The 17,665-nt window shown below is 27.7% G+C and overlaps 1 protein-coding gene across 1 annotated transcript; it reads left to right on the top strand.

The window, feature by feature from the left end:
- Positions 1 to 555: 555 nt before the first annotated feature.
- Positions 556 to 16,320, top strand: LOC101510775 (MADS-box protein SOC1-like). Its single transcript, XM_004492610.4, has 8 exons — positions 556 to 756; positions 966 to 1,218; positions 10,677 to 10,758; positions 14,155 to 14,216; positions 14,302 to 14,401; positions 14,494 to 14,535; positions 15,268 to 15,309; positions 15,921 to 16,320. Exons 2-8 carry the CDS (start codon positions 1,037 to 1,039, stop codon positions 16,032 to 16,034), a joined length of 624 nt encoding a protein of 207 aa, XP_004492667.1. The 5' UTR covers positions 556 to 756; positions 966 to 1,036; the 3' UTR covers positions 16,035 to 16,320.
- Positions 16,321 to 17,665: the final 1,345 nt, after the last annotated feature.

The following is a 17,665-nucleotide window of genomic DNA, read 5'->3' as shown; positions in this document are numbered from 1 at the left end:
ATACCATGAATAACTTACATTCATTTATACGACGAAATATAATTAAAGATTTATCTAAAAAAATTCACGCCGTCAATACATATAAATTTAATAATTATATAGGACTACGTAAAAAATATTTAATATAAATATTCAATTACATTTCAGTAATATTTATTGTTATATTTTGAAAATATTATAACAAATAGATTATCTTTGTCATGATATAAATTTGAAAATCCTTTAAAATTTACTTATAATCCCTTTTATAGTAACCATATTATGTCCCACATACAATTTAACGAAGACTTGAATTATTACTATAATTATACATAAAAGTAGTTGTGTGGTGAGGACAAAAATGAGCAAATTGTGAAAAATGTGTAAGTGAAGAGTAATATTTGAAATTTAGGAAGTTAGTTGTTTTGAATTAGAAGTAAAAATATATATATAAAAAAAAAAAGGATGGGACCCATGAAGTTGGAATTTACCAAAACAAGAAAAAAGAAAAGGTGTGGAAAATTGAATAAGCATAAAATAGTTTCTTAAAAGGGTGGGGCTGAATGAAGGAAAGACGATAAATAGGTGTATGAATAAGGAAAGCTAAGTCTGTGTCTGCTATGCAGTTCTTTTCTCTCTTTTTGGGTGCTTCCCTTTTTCTTTTCTTTCTCTTCTCTTCATTTTCTTTCCTCCCTTTTCTATCAACAATCTCTATTTTTTCCCAATTTGCTCTTTCACTCAATCACTAAACAAATTAATTAACCCTTCTTCTTCCTGGTAAGTTACAATTAATCAATCATTCTTCATCTTTTTTTTCTTCCAAAATTAGATTAAATATTTATTTTTATTTTTAGATCTTTTACTCTCAAAGGATCTATTCTCTTCATGATTTGATTTTCCTTATGCTTTATTTTTTGTCTCAAATGTTTGACCATTGATTATTTATATTCTTATATATATACTTTGGAATCTTGTGTATTTTTCAGATTTCTTTTTGGTTTGATTTAGAAGACTGAAATTAAATCTAGTGAATTAATTTAATAATAAGAGAGAAAGAATGGTGAGAGGAAAAACACAGTTGAAGCGTATAGAGAATGCAACAAGTAGACAAGTAACGTTTTCAAAGAGGCGTAACGGATTGCTGAAGAAGGCCTTTGAACTTTCTGTTCTTTGTGATGCTGAAGTTGCTCTTATCATCTTTTCTCCTAGAGGAAAACTTTATGAATTTTCTAGCTCCAGGTATTTTTTTTTTACTTTTTTCTTTTCTTTTCTCTGTTTATACATTTTTATTTACATGCTTTAATCTTCATGCTATAATATCATTTGCACCATACACATAAATTCATTTCATAGGACCCTAAGAGTATCTTATTTCAATATTATGATTTTTTCTCTCTGTAATGTCGATCTAAACTACAGTGGTGCGTCGATATCATATATAAGATGGAATCAAAACCGATTTAATGATAAAAAGAAAATATATTAAAGGGGGAACAATTAATTTACCCTAACTCATAAACTATATATTGCTGATATTATTATTATTATTATTATTATTATTATTATTATTATTATTATTATTATTATTATTATTATTATTATTATTATTATTATTATTATTATTATTATTATTATTATTATTATTATTATTATTATTTTATTGTGAAATGAATTTGCCACATTCTTACCACTTTACCCTCTAGCTCTTTTATTTTAGTCACCAAACTTATCTTATATCATTTGGTATGATATGGATCTATGAGATGAGTCGTAACACAATTATTTTTTATGTGTCTAAAATTAAAACATAATATTGAGGTTCTGTTTATCTTTTTTTTTTTTAATAAGTAATATATATCGATAACAAAATAGTACAAGGAGTACTCGAGTTCATATAAGATACATTTAAGTGCATATGGTTTGCAATATCAATGAGAGAATTAATAGACCAACAATTTAAAACATTAACTTTTGATATGGATGAATACTTCATTTGTCTCTAATTATAAATATTAATTATTTCTAAATATAAGCTCATGACCATTGCTAGATGCATTTATAACTTTTTTTTTAAATACAACTCTAATTAACAATACTAATTTGTTTTGGGATATGAAATTAATATTAAATACATTTATACACAAATGACAAAGTAATCATATTTTTATACAAAATAAATACATTAATTATAGTATTAATTTTTTTTTAATGAGAGTAAAATATACCATTAAGTGTTTATATTTATCGACTGAGAAAGTATTAGATAGCATTAAACGACTTACTTTACGTTCTAATTGTGTTTCAAATTGAAGATACATCACTATATGCTTATTCTTAGCTTTTGACTTTTGAATTTTAATATTATGCATTTATTCAATTCAAAACAATATCACACACAGTAGATGAAATTGAATCAAAGAATGAACTTTCTCAAATCTCATAATATAAAAAGAAGTAAAAAAAAGTTAAAAAAAAATGTATGTAATCTAAATTTTAAACTACATATATTCACTTTGTTTAAACAATTTTTACTTATATTGTATAAAAATAGCAAACAATGAGCAACACAAAAGAAGTTGTAGTAGTGGGTATAGAACTGTTTCTTATATACTAAACACTGACATACACAATGTTCATGAGGGACATATATACAAAAAGTGATTTACGTTAATATCTATGATCCCATCAATGTAATTATTTTTTAAAATAAAAATGATATAAATAGAATCCAACAAAAAGAAAGAATATAAACTCCACTAGTGAGAAGCTTGTGAAGTGTTTCATGAAATAATGTGCAATTATTTAAAAAAAAAACCATAGTTTTAATACAACTAAAGGCACACTAACCTCGTTAAGACTTAAGAGGTTGTTATTTAATTAGGGTGTAAAGTACTATTTGTTTATTTAATTATAATTAATATGGAAGATCTAGTATCAATATGAGTGTGATGTGAGAGTAGTGCAACTTTAACTACTTTCAAAACATATACTCCACCTCTATTTATAAGATCTTAAGACACTTTTCATGCCTTGAACAAAATCAACAGTGTAATAATTAATGTGTAAATTATGTATCACTATTATTTAATTAATCTTTGTGAATAGATGCATTCAATATAACTTTTTATACTCCAAAATAATTTCATAGTACTAAAAAAAGATATATTTGAAAGAAAGAAAAAAATACATCTAAAAATTTGTTAAAAGTCTTATATTTATAGACATATAAATGTGCTAAAAGATTTTATTATCTTGGACAATGAGAGTAATTTGAAAAGCATAACTATCTCTAGATATCTTTTCGTTTCCATTCTCTCTTTCTTATAGAGTTGCATATAAATTGTACTATAAAAATTAGTTTATTTTATCATAAATTAAATATAACAGTTCTCCATAATACAGTTCAATAGTAAACCTTTTAATTGTACCTCAATTACTCCAAACTTAAATATTTGAAAAGTACTAGTAAATACTCCATTACTGTTGGGAGTCCTATGCATAATTTGTTGAACTATATGAGATCATTCTATTGTTTTTTGTATTTGTGTGTGTACTTCTTTTTAAGCGATTGTGTACTTTTTATATGTATTTGTTTTCTTTAGAGTGTTTATTTGGACTAAAAATCTCAAAGCAAAAAAGGAGATAAACCTTAAATACATAGTTAAGAATTAATGTATTCCTTCCGTTTCATTTATCATATTTTTTATTTTATTTTAAATTATATATCATTTTAAAATATCAATACAATATTAATGATTCTTTTCACTACTAATACATGTTTATTTATTGTATTTTAACTCATTAAATTTTTTTATTAATTATAATTAGTAAAAATATTTTAATAAATAAAATTCATTTTATTATTAAAATCTATGCAATAAATATATATATTTTTTAAATTGCACACAAACAAAATGAGAAAGAGAATAATAAACATGACTGAACGCTTGAAGCATAGCATGACATTATTTTGCTTTTACGTTGCATGTTTTCGTGATCACCATTTGCTAGCTATAACTTATAGCCTTTGTTTTCTTCCACTCACGGTCCATCAAAAGTTCTGATTTTCTGTTTTTAAACCTCTTGTTCCTAAAAGTAAGAGACTTTGGTAATTTAGAGTTGGTCGAAAAATAAATATTATCAATAATTATTTTAGTTAAAATTTAAATTTAAATTTTTTTCAAATGATTTATCTTTTACTAAAACTCAATAAACATTTAAATTCAATCGTTTGAATTTCGAGTGTATTTTAGAAATTTGTATAAGTTACATAAAATAATAAGAAAGATATAAGATAAATACACATAACGTACGGTGTCTCATATAGTTTTTGTACCACGGTGTCTAATTAATATACTATTTCGACTTTTGTATAGATTTGTTATTCATATAATTTTTTAGGTTTAAGATATATTTTTCGTTCATTTTATTTTATTTATTTTAGTTTTTTCTTTTTAATCTTTTATTAATATTTACTTTAACCTTTTATTTTTTGTAAAATTATTAAGTTTGTCCTCTTATTAAAGACTAAATGAAATATTAAGTAAAAGATGAACGATTTAAATGAATAAAAAAAAAGATCAAAATGAGTATTAAGTAAAAAATAAAAGATAAAAAATATAATTAAATTTGTTTTTATGCTGAAATTGATTAATATTTTAGATATATGCAATTTATTTGTTTTACCAAGAAAGGAAAAACATTGTATTGAAAAGATTACAAAGAAATTTATAAATTAAGAATGAGACTAAAATTCATATTGTTTCAAACAATGACAATGATAATTACACCAATATTTTTTGATCGGAGCTTAGCTCCTTTACTCCAAACCAAAAATCATGTCTAAGATTTAATATTCATTAGGGCATGGATAATTATGCTAATATTTTTTTAGAACTTTTTATAATTAATTATACGTCTTTTAGTTCATTAACCGAATTATCTTGCAAGACAATATGGTATTGATTTTTGGTATATGTACCACTTCGTTCTACATTTGATTGCATTGCTAGTTTTGTAGCAAAGTTTTTGTTTTAATCTTTTAGTAGAATTGATTTTGAAAAATTTCAGAATGCAAAATCCTTTTAGTAGACAATATGCAAAATCCTTTCTATGGTATAGTCAAGGTACATAAAATGTCATACTTATCGACTATAGTATGTGATATCCTAAATCTTAGAATGTAGTTTGTATTTTCCCCTCTTTTTACATTTAAATCATTTTTTATAGGAGACTACTGATTTTGAAGGATTGTTAGCACACATTAAAATTTCTTCGAGGAGTTGGTTTATGTTAAGAGAAGGAAAATTGTCTACTTTCCAATATTCTCATTGGTTTGTTAATCCCTTGGGATGTCTTTCATCTATGTAATCTAAATATTTTGTAATGGGTTGGAGTATCATTTGTATTTCCTTAATATATTTTGTTTATAAAAAAATTCATACTCATTCATTTAAAGAACAATTTAAAAAGAATTACAACAAGATTGAAACAAGAGTGTTTGGATAGTCTCCTTCCACTTAGAAGAAATTTTTTAGTCTTGAAGTCTAACAAGACACAAGCATCAATAAACATACAATGATTATGAACCAAATTAATAAAAATAAACTAATACTTAAAAACATAACTGACAGCTTAATAGTGTCTTCTGTCCACGATCAATAACAAAGAGGAGAAGATAATCCACAATATTTGTATCTATCTAGTTACAAATCAAACTAACTATTGTTGCAAGTGAATTTAGATTATAATTGATCTCAACTTCGGTAGGACAATCTAACAAACACTCAATGTACGAATTTACCTTCGAAAACATGATAAGTCATTCCACCCAAAAAAGTTATTACAAAGATGTTCACTATAACAACAAAATAAAACATAATACCGTCGTCTAGCGGTTTTCGAGAAGAGTGTCCAAGACCATGATCCAATGGAGGGAGGGTGTGGTTTTGATGGTCCTAACCAAGTGATCTATGGAGGTAGTTCTGGTGGGGCCGATTCACCAAACTAGTAGTAATATGATAGTACACCAAAATTTTAATAGTACACATAAACACAGTCGCACGTTACTAATCATAAACACAAATATCATGGCAAATATGATTTTGCCATTCAAAAAATAAATAAATATCATGTAGAAACACAAATCAATAACAATTAATAATAACTAGTGGTAAGCTCATTTAGTAATAGTACTTCTTCACAAATAATCATGTGCATTTAATAACAACAGGTCATATTTAAGACTTAGTAACACTAGTCATAATCACATTTAGTATCAACTCACATTTTTGCAATGCAATGATACACTCACTTGTTAGAAACTTCAATGACATATGTTATCGAACTACTCTGAAACATTTATCAAAGAGATATAAATTATGTTACTTACAAGATAAACAATACATAATAATTGACTATGTACACATAGAACTACTCGACTCAACCTAAAATTTATGTACGTGAATGGTCATGATTAAACAAGAGTTGCATTTACCATCATGCCACATAGGAATTCTCTCCTAGAGGACCCTAAGGTTTGACCTCGCCAAAAAGCCCAATTATATTCTCCTCTCCACTGTTATGCTCTCATTACCGTATACTTACCGAAACACATAGTTATCAAATCCTACCTATTACAATAATATGCACATTACACTAGTTCATTAGACCTTCACATATACACTCAGTTATTAAGGTCTAACATAGAAACACTAGATTGTTAAGTATCATATATATGTTTCTTTCATTGTCATCTTAAATCACTTCTTAACGAGAACCATCATCGACATAAGATAAATATTTCACAATTCACATAATTCATTTAATAATGACATAAATCACATACACATATAATCACAGTTACATCAATTTCACGCTCATGATAACTCAAAAACAATTATAAAAACATATATCACTTTCATAGCTAGTTCATAGATAAACAATAACAATCACCCATATCATTTATGAACATTTTAAACTAACAACACTTAAAAATTCATGACATATGACTTTTCAAACTAATAACACTTATCACAACAATATAACTCATTTAGAGTCATAAACAATAGCTACAGCCAATAACTCACATTTTACTATTCAGTCATAAAAAAGCTTCAAACTAAAACGGAAGTATGTTTTGTTTTTTCAATTTCATTGTCACATATTACATTTCCATTGTAATGATAAAATATTGCATGTCCTTCATTTCACTTTATTTTCATAAGGTATTTTGGAGATTGGAAAATATAACTATAAAAAAGATGAAACAACATTAATAAAATAACAACATAGTTAGATTATAAAGATGAAACAACATAAAAATAGGATGATGTTTTTTGTCAAGAAAAATGGAATGAATTTTTTACTACCATCAATAAAATAATAAATTTTTTAAAAAATTTATACACAAATTAATTAGATTAAAATGAACAAAGTGTGTATTGTATAACCAATTAATATGATTCAGACGAAGACATTTGTTAGACCTTCTAAAAGTGATTAACAGTAAATAATGTGCTAACATGTGTGCGTCCTATGAAATATTCTCATTAAGTTAATAAATTTAGACTCTGTTTTTACGGCAGAAGATTTTCATTTAGATATTAGTTTGCTTCCATGCAAAATATAAATAAGGTTTATTTATTATGAAAAAATTATAAGATTTTTATTTAGATATTGATATTAATATTTACTTGCATTGACACACCGGTTCTATGTTTACCGTTCACTATATTTAATTTGTTTTACTTACATATATTATTTGAGATTAATGTCAAAATGAAAACATATATTTTCTATTTGTTTTATAGAGAATGAGAGAAGAAGAAACATAAAACAAAACAGAAAGTAGTACATGCACAATAGAAAATATAAATTTATACTAAACTACAACTCAATGCTAATTATTAAAAAAATAAAAATAAAAAATCTATGTCATGCACAAAGTACAGTAGAAAAAGATAAATTTATACTAAACTAAAAGTCATTTACATACCATAAGATATTATCCATATGATGAATGTTGACCAAATACTAAGTACAAATTAGAAACAATTATCACTTAATTAGCCTTCCTTGAACTCTCCAACAAATTTCAAACCTAATAAAGGAGTAATGTTTCTTTCTAGCATATAACAATAGATTTGTGAAAGTGATCAAGCATAGTAAGGTTTCCCAAGAATGCCTTGGACTTAACAACTTTGCATAGACATGTGGAAATAACCATCAAATTAAGTTGCGTATTAATAAAATCATTTTGAACTTCTTTATTTAAAAAAACAATGAAGAGGAATACTTGTTAAGTCTCTCAACGAATGAAATTATAAAGCCAAACAACATAGGAGATATGCACAACCCAACAAAGTGAAGAAAACCAAGAGGTTTGTCTTGAAAGACATAGTCTTGTAAGGCATGAAATGTCATGTGGGAGATTCCTTGTAACCAAAGTCACAACATAACTCCAAATTGTAGGCTTATTCTCCTCGAAACATCTTGTTGAAGGGAACATCTACAAATTCCTTGAAGAAACAATCAATAGAACTAGACAAAGCATTTGTGTTAGTAGTAAAAAAAAAAACAAATCATTATAGTTAAGGAAACACATTGTTTGTCTAACAAGTAAAATTATTTTCACCATTTTCTCTCTTAAAAACAAGTTCTCCATTATTGTTTCCTCAAATTCTTCTTTATGTTTTCCCTTACCTAACTCCCACCCCACCCTGGAACAACCCTCTTTACCACTCTTGTTTTGACTCATTTCTTGTTTTTCTTGCTCTCTCGTAAGTCTAAGAGTTATTTCATCATTACACACCATAATGGCTGACTTTCCTATAATGGATGACCTGCTTCCATTGATTCAACATCGCATAAAATTTCACCTTGATACTTATGAATGCTAAAGTTAACTTGTACTAGTTACATTACTGCGACACCCACTATCAATTATCAGATAACACAATCTATTATAATATATTAAAATAGATCGTCAAACCATTCATTTGATACTTAATCACATTTTATGTCACATAACTTTATTTGTGTCACCTTACTTCATATAATACACAATTTCATTTCACCAACAAAAAAAAATCAACAACAAACAAACATTAATAATAGCTCATAATGCACCTTATAAACACTACTATTGTGTCCCTCCTATGTGAACTTCATCAAAGTATTTGTATTTTTTTAAGATATTTTCAACATAGCGAGACTGATTCAAAGAAATTCTTTTTTCTGATCTAGTAATCTTGTTTCCAATGATTGCATTGACTTCTTCGAGATCTTTCATATCAAAGTTGTTACACAACAACGGTTTCACAATATTTACACCATGAATGTTTGAACCAAATATGAGTATGTTGTCTACATAGAGACATATGATAGTGCAAATGTCATTTTCAGATTTGTAATAAACACATTTGTTATTTTCATTCACTTTAAACTCATTCGATATAATCAATTCATCAAACTTTTCATGCCATTTTTTAGGAACTTGTTTAAGATCATACAAAGATTTATCTAACTTACAGACTTTGTTTCTAAGTTCATGAATTGTAAAATCTTCACGTTGTTCCATATAGATTTTTTTTTTCCAAGTCACCATTTAAAAAAATAGTTTTGACATCCATTTGATGTACGATCAAGTTATGAATAACAACAAATGAAATGAGTACTCTAATGGATGTAATTCTTGTGACCGGTGAATAAGTGTCGAAAAAATCTATATTTTCTCTTTGTTTAAAATCTTTAGCTACAAAGCGAGTCTTGTATTTATCAATTGTTCCATCGGGTTTCAGTTTATTCTTCAAGATTCATTTACAAACTATTGGTTTGCAACTAGGAGGCAAGTCTACTAAATGTCAGGTCCTGTTAGACTCTAAAGAACCCATCTCATCGTTTATAGCTTCTTGCCATATATCTCATCCAAAAACGATAAAACTTCTTGAAGATTTGTAGGATCCTATTCTAAAGTATAGGTCTTATAAACGAGTCCATAATGTTTAGTAACTTTACTTCTTTGAGGTTATGTTTCACCGTGTTTTGTTGTTTTCAGTGCTTCTGATCACAAGAACGTGACTTGTTTCCACCTTATTTTTAGATTTAGGAACTTTATTCAAAACATAGCAAACATTCAATAAAATTTCATCCCATCAATGAGATGTAGCACCTCAGTTAAGCATGATAGCAACAACTAGTTTAATAAGAGTTTTAATCTTTTTTTCAGCTTTACCATTCATTTCAAGCGAATATGGGACAATTGTTTCATGTCTAAGAGTTGCAACGAACAACAATAAATTTGTGTAAATAATCAAGCATAGTAAGGTTTCTCAAGAATGCTTTGAATTTCACAAACCCTTTAGAGTACTTAAAAACTTTGCATGAACCCGTGAGAATATCCATCAAGTTAAATTGTGTATTACTAAAATCATTTTGGATTACAATAGTTGTAGGAACATTTTCCTTGCTTACTTTAGTTTGCATCGATCTAACATAAAAAATTAATTTATCAGCAAATATATATCCTCATATTATTGTGAAAGCTAGCCATGTTTTCATGCAAGAACCTTTGAAAGACGTTGAGTATGTTATTTTTTGTTTATTAGTACTTATTTTGAAGCAAGTGCAAGTAAAACAATTATAAATATTTTGATATTGGATGAGTTAAGTGTAGTAATATAGGTTTAATGTAACAGCATGCAGGACACAATTGAACGCTACCGTAGAAATAGCAGGAGTGCTCAACCAATGCAAAAATCAGATGAACAAAATATGCAGGTTATTCTTTAACACCCTCCATATATTTTAACTTATCATATAGAATTGAAATGGAATTAAAATGTATATTTAAAATATTACTTCAATGTTACCTCAATATAGACATCTTCAATATAATCATGATAGATCTTTCACATCATTTGAGCAGCAAGAGAAATTAGTTAACAAATTTATCCATAAGGACAATTAGTGTATAACCTGCTTTGTAGTCAAATTCATGCTTTTGTTTACCTTAGCGATGAGTCCTACTTTTTATATTTTTGCCTTTGCATTATTAATTTTTTAGCTTTGGATAGAGTTTTAAATTCTCTTATAGGTTGTTCTTCACAATTGATGTTATGCTCTCTTCATCCACAATTTGTCTTTTTATTTTATAGCTTCAACAAAATATAATATTTTACTGATTTTCCCAAAGACAATAGAAATCTTCGAGAGAAAGAGTAATTTCATTAGTTCTTTCATAGATGTCATGCATGGGTAAGTGTATCATATTCCTTGGTCTTCGACTTGAACTTTCTTCTAGATAAGTATGTGAAGAAGGTGGTGGAATTGTATCTTGAATGATTGTCATGATCTCTTGATCTTCTTCTTCTTCTTAGGCCTCCCAATTTCATGTTGCATTTTTATCAAATTCAACATCACAACTCACAACAACCTTTCCATTGCTGAGTTGTACAGCTTGTGGCCTTGAAAATGTTCATCATAGTCAACAAAGACATGCTTGATGTTTCACTTTTGAAGTTTGGATTTTTTTCTATGGCACATGTGCATATCCTATTCTCCCAAAGACTTGCAAATGTTTGACACTAGGCTTCCTTCTAGTCAATGTTTCTTGAGGGGTTTGGTCTTTTACATCTGAAGTTGGAGAGCGATTAGATAAGTAGCTCGCACAAGATACTATTTTAGCTCAAAGCTCCTTAGCCATACTTCTGAATTTAAGCATACATCTAGCCATGTTCAAAGTAGTTCCATTCATTCTCTCAATTACTTTGTTTGGTAGCAGCAATCTTTGAACTATCAAAGAACGGAAAAATCCATGAGTCACATAGAATTCATTGAACTTCTTTGAAGGAAATTCATCTCAATAAGATCTCAAGGATTTGATTTCACAATCAATCTCCTTTTCTGCTAGAGCTTTGAAATTCTTAACAACAACTAAAACTTGTTATTTTTTCTTTAAAAAATAAACTCAAGTTTTCTACTAAAATAAACTCTTACTAAACAATGATGGATCGATCGGCCCACACAAATCAGTATACGTAAGTTGTAGTGATTTAGGTATTCTTGACGTGGCTTCCTGAGCGAATGTTTTTTCTAACTTTTTTTTTTCCAAGAAGACAACCTTCTCACTACATTAAGAGAACTAAAGTTTGATTGCTCAAAACCTCGTATGCCAACATTAAACTTCATCTTGGACATTCATTTCCAAAATTTTGATTCAACGGTTCTTAGATTCAATATAAGCACTCTATTTCATGACATAAGAACTTTCACGTCAAATTATTATTTTGATATCTAAACTTAAAATGTCTATCTTTCATGAGAATTTTATATATTTTTTCAAGAAATTGACTCAAACTCAAAATATTCCTCTTCAATTCGCACACATAGTAAACATCACTCATAAATTTATGGCTTCCATATGTAGAAGAAATTACAATTGTACATTTTCTTCCAATTTTTATTTTTGGTTAATCTCTACTTTTCCATTCATCTTCTCATTAAGCTCCACATATTTATCCTTGTACCACACATATGATTCCTCGCACGAAGTACCACAAATTATTAGCATTTGTCTCTTCTTCCATCGGTGTTACCAACAAAGTTGACTCTTCATCTTCATTACTAGTACCATAATATTCCCAACACCAATGGCATAATTTAGGTCAATAACATTCAAATATAGATTTGTCATATCTACTCTCACTTTGATAATAGTCATAACTTATTCCTTTCTTCTACAAATAGTTTTGGGTGATGAGTATCTTCTATTCTCATAGTTTGATTAACCATTGATGTTTCTTACTCTTCGTCTTCCTTATTGTCCACGACGTTGTCATCGTCTTCCTTATCCATGCCAATTTTGACTCTTGAATCCTCCATCACACTTCAACGAATGTTTCGTCTTGAAAACTTGTTTCGTCTTGAAAACTTGTTCTAATGACTCTTCTTATATTGGAACTGAAAAGAACATTTCAATTCTTCAATGGATGTTGAGTCAAGAACTTTTGATTTCTAAATACACACATCACATGATCGAACTTAGGGATCAAAGAACAAAGAATCTTCTCCGCCACACAAAAATCTTATATTTTGTCTCGTCTTCAACTGAGTAATAATATGAGGCTGCTTCGGATTCTTTTATCTTCAAAACTTCAAAATCCTCTTAAGTGATTAGAGTCTCATCTTCTTCACTTTGTCAATGTCTTAAAGTGATTTGTATGAAATCTCTCAAGCTTTCTTTGAGCTTATAGCATTGACAACCTTCTCAAAATAGAATCATCCAAATATTGATGAGTGAGGGTGAGAGCTAGTTGGTCTTTCTTCATTGTCCTTTGCCAAAATTTATTCTCAATTTGAGACGATCATCTTGTGGTATGTCATACTCTTTCTTCACACTCCATACATCTTGAGAGTTAAACAATGCTTTCATACAAAGGCACCATTTTTTATAATTCTCTTTTGTAATTAAAAAGAGAACAATGGATATAATATAGTAATGGCTTGCCATTTTGTAACTCTTACAAAACAACCTCTAGATATCACTTTATTGGAGGTTGAAAATTGTTTCTACGACAAAACTCACAAGTTGCTTGACTACCAAATAAGAAATAGAAGGGAGTATCTATAAGTACGAGTATATAACTGTAGCCACACATCTATGAGCTTCATAATTTTTTATCTTTACATAGATATTATAATTTCTCTAAACAATTCTAGATTAGTCTAAATTTCAAATTATAATTACTCACACGCAACTCATGATTGATTTTTGTGTGTTTGTATTAACAGAAATATATGGGTTATTTTGTGTGTAGAAACTCATTATCGATCATTTTTTATTCATCGATCCATATATAGAATGAAATTGTAATACAAAAAGATATCCTAAATCATTAAAAATCCTTAAAATATTCTAAACAGAATTTGAAAAATATAAATGACATCCTAATGATATTTGATCTTAAATTTTAAAACTAAATCTATATCTAAACAGAATTTCAATTAGTTTTCTAGCTTGTGAGTTGTTGTATTGTCCAAAAACCCTAACCTCATTGGATTCTTGACTCAAAGCTTATAATATTAATATTCATTTTAGTTCTTCTTGTTCTAAGCATTGTGGGAGCTCATTGTAGAATCCTAATTTCCTTAAGACTGAATATATATGTATGACAGAATTTGAGGCAAGAAACAGCAAGTTTGATGAAGAAGATTGAACTTCTTGAAGCTTCAAAACGGTTCAAGATCTTGAATTCTTCTATTCATTTTCACAAAACAATTTATATATATTTCACTGACAACAACAAAATATTGATGACTTAGGAAACTAATGGGAGAAGGTTTGGGATCATGCTCCATGGAAGAACTACAACAGATAGAACAACAGTTGGAAAAGAGTGTAAGCACTGTTCGAGCAAGAAAGGTTAGATTAACAAACCTATTTCATTTTTTACTTGAAATAATATTTTCATCTTAAATAAATATTTTAATATATTCCAACTTTGTATTTTTCAGAATCAGGTTTACAAGAATCAAATTGTGCAACTAAAAGAAAAGGTATATATATGTTGTTCATATAGTTGATTATAAGGTGGTTGAACTTTAACCCATCTTGCATTTCATTTTACAAATTAAAGTCCAATGTGATCATTAAAAAATAGAAACTTGTTTATATAGTTTTTGAGTGTCTAACTTTGTAATTCAAAAGGATTGAGTTTCAATGCATCCCTATTGAAAAACATGACTTAGTGTCTCTATCTTTTCTTAAATAAACAAATATTTACTTTCTCCGATTCTTTTTATAAAAGATAACTGAGTTATAATTTAGTCAATAAAAATTGATATATGTAATTTATATGTATGAATCAAATACATAAATTTTTATTGTCCGAATTATAAAAAAAATCAAAATAATATTATTTTCTATACGTCATAAATAATATTATTAGAAACCATAATGTCATGTATATAAAATCCCCAAAGACAAGGGATTTTTTGAGTGACTTTTATTTTTTCACTTTCAAAGGCTAGGGCTTTAACATAAAAAAAAAGTATTTTTAAGTTGAAACATAAGTCATATGTGAAGTGGGTATAACTGCAGAGGTACTACATATCATTAAATGGCGGTTTGTGGCTAATTGTCAACCGAAACCGTTGTGTTATTTGAAACTTTTGTGCTATGATGCACAAGCCCTGACAAATTTGCTTTATTGTTCATATGTTTCTTTTCATTTCTTTATTGTAGAGAAAGTAAATATTCTTTTTTTCTATGTTTTCAATACAATTCAGGAAAAAGCCCTACTTGTTGAAAATGCCAGGCTCTCTAAACAGGTGAAAATAAGCTTTAGTTGCTATTATTCTAGAATATGTTTTAGGCTTGGTTTTGGGTTGATTAACACGACATATAATTCATTGTGGACCGATGCTTAAAAATTATTTCAAACTCTTACAATGATCGGCGACACTTCTCGTAAGTAAAAGTTTACGATGCTCCTTAGTGTCGATTTAAGGATTCATGTTTGAAGGACACATTCGTTTTTCTTTGTTTTATCAAACAATCATCATTCAATACATTTTTTCGATCCTGACAATAAGAAGAATCATGAACTTTACTTTGAATAAATCAATGTCCATCCTCTTTCAAATTTTGTATAGTTTTCTAATAATAGTCCATGGCATGGTTTTAAATTGCGGTTGCAATTACGCTACAAACTTTTGTATGGTAGGAAAATACAGCCGATGCAACCTAAATTGCATTTGCGATATTATTGCAGAAATTTTAAAATCTACAATATTGCATACCGCAATTTAAAATTATGGTCCACGGCAGACCATTTATCATTTTTTATTTTAAAAATTATTTAGTTATTAGATTTTTTTTGTTGACTAAATTTGGTTATTTGATTGAAAACATACTACTAACTAAAAGTCCAATGCAATAGGGGATGCAGCCACAGCAAACAACAAAAGATCAAAGAGAAAATCAACCCTATGCTGAAAGAAGTCCAAGCTCAGATGTAGTGACTGAATTGTTCATTGGACTACACAGGTCTTAGTTGAAGATAATTTCATTATGGCAATCAACATTTGGTTTTACATTCCAATGCATCTAAATGAATGTTTAGCAAAAAGACAAAGCCTTCTAATGATCATGTTCAACTAGGCAAAAAAATATTGTCTCCTAAATTTTTACTTGCACTGGAACTTGTTCAACTTCAAAACAAACATATCCTTAATCCTTTTGTTATATGCAAGTGTAAATAAGAGGGAAAAGCCCAAACTAGTATGTTGATTAATGTGATGGATATATGTTGGGAACAAATGTAGTCTATATTTATTTAATTATTTAGACTAAAATTTAGAGGTCAAAGTCCAATGCAGTCTATATATATCTCATTGTAATAAGTTTATTAATGAAATATTGCTTAAAAAATTATAAAATGTTTTATAATATATGAAATTTAATGCAGTGATAAATATATATCCTACCTACAAAGAAAAATTTATTACTACTAAAAATTTTACCAATGTGTTCTACTAATTTTTTTCAATAATTTTATGGCAAAAGAAAGTTAACCCAATCATAATAGGGCATGCCGCAGGATTTCACTAATTAATGAGTAACCAATACCTTTAATTTTATTTTTCTTTCCAAAAATCAATTATCTACCATATAGACATTGCAATCGTCTATGTATTGAATAAAGTGAACATAAGTCTAAGAACCGCATATCATGATTAGGTTGAAAATGTTAGCGACAAAGTTCATGTGCCCTTGGAACATCTTTGCATGGAACTTATTCAAGTTAATAAGCCCAAAACTATTATAGATAAATTTATGGTTATAATTTTTACTCTCATTTCTTATGTTTTCAAAAACATCTAAAATATACATTTAAAATAACTAATTTGGAGATTATTGAGGGTGTGATCTCTAGATCTATTGACATGTATTTTTATGGGCCGTCTTTTACATCCTCAAAGTTATTTTAGAAATACAAATAAAATTTTGAAATAAAAAGTGAGCTTCTTCTCTCACTCTTTGTTTCTTTTAAAATCTCTAATTTTTTTTATTCAAATTGGTCAATAAAAAAAAACAAAAAAAGTATATTTTCAAACATCACAAAAAAATTGTCAAAAGTAGTACTTCAAGAACTTTGTGTTGTTATTTAAAAACGTGGGGATGAGTAAAATAGGTTCCTATATTTCTATTTATTTTGTTTATTGATCAAGGTGTATTGTTTCTACCTTCAATGTGATTTTGAATGTATATATATTCAAAAAAACCACAAACTTTGGATAGTCTAAAAATACACTTCTCAACAACTTTGGTGACTAAAATATTTTTTTTCTTTATCAAAAACATTTTTTTTTTGAAAATATGTATGATTTTTAAGAATATGTGGGGTATGAAAAGTAACCCCTTGTTGTTATTCATTAATCATGTTCATATTAATATCAGGCCTGTCACTTCGGAGGTGTATTTTGAAAGAAAAAAAAATCTCTACATAATTAATTTAGAAGTGTATTTTAAAGGTTTTAATAACATAGAAGTTAAAGAAAAAGGTATAAAAAACTTATGCTATTGATACGAAGAAACACTTTCTACGCTATTATATTTTTATCTGAGGCCTAAAACCTTTGTCTTAGAGGTGCGAGTAGCAAAAACTCATTCACCTTTTTTTTT

This window comes from Cicer arietinum, chromosome 3 (assembly GCF_000331145.2).
Source record: "Cicer arietinum cultivar CDC Frontier isolate Library 1 chromosome 3, Cicar.CDCFrontier_v2.0, whole genome shotgun sequence".
Lineage (NCBI taxonomy): Eukaryota > Viridiplantae > Streptophyta > Magnoliopsida > Fabales > Fabaceae > Cicer > Cicer arietinum.
Note: the sequence above shows the minus strand (reverse complement) of the source record. Positions and strands in the feature narration are given on the sequence as shown.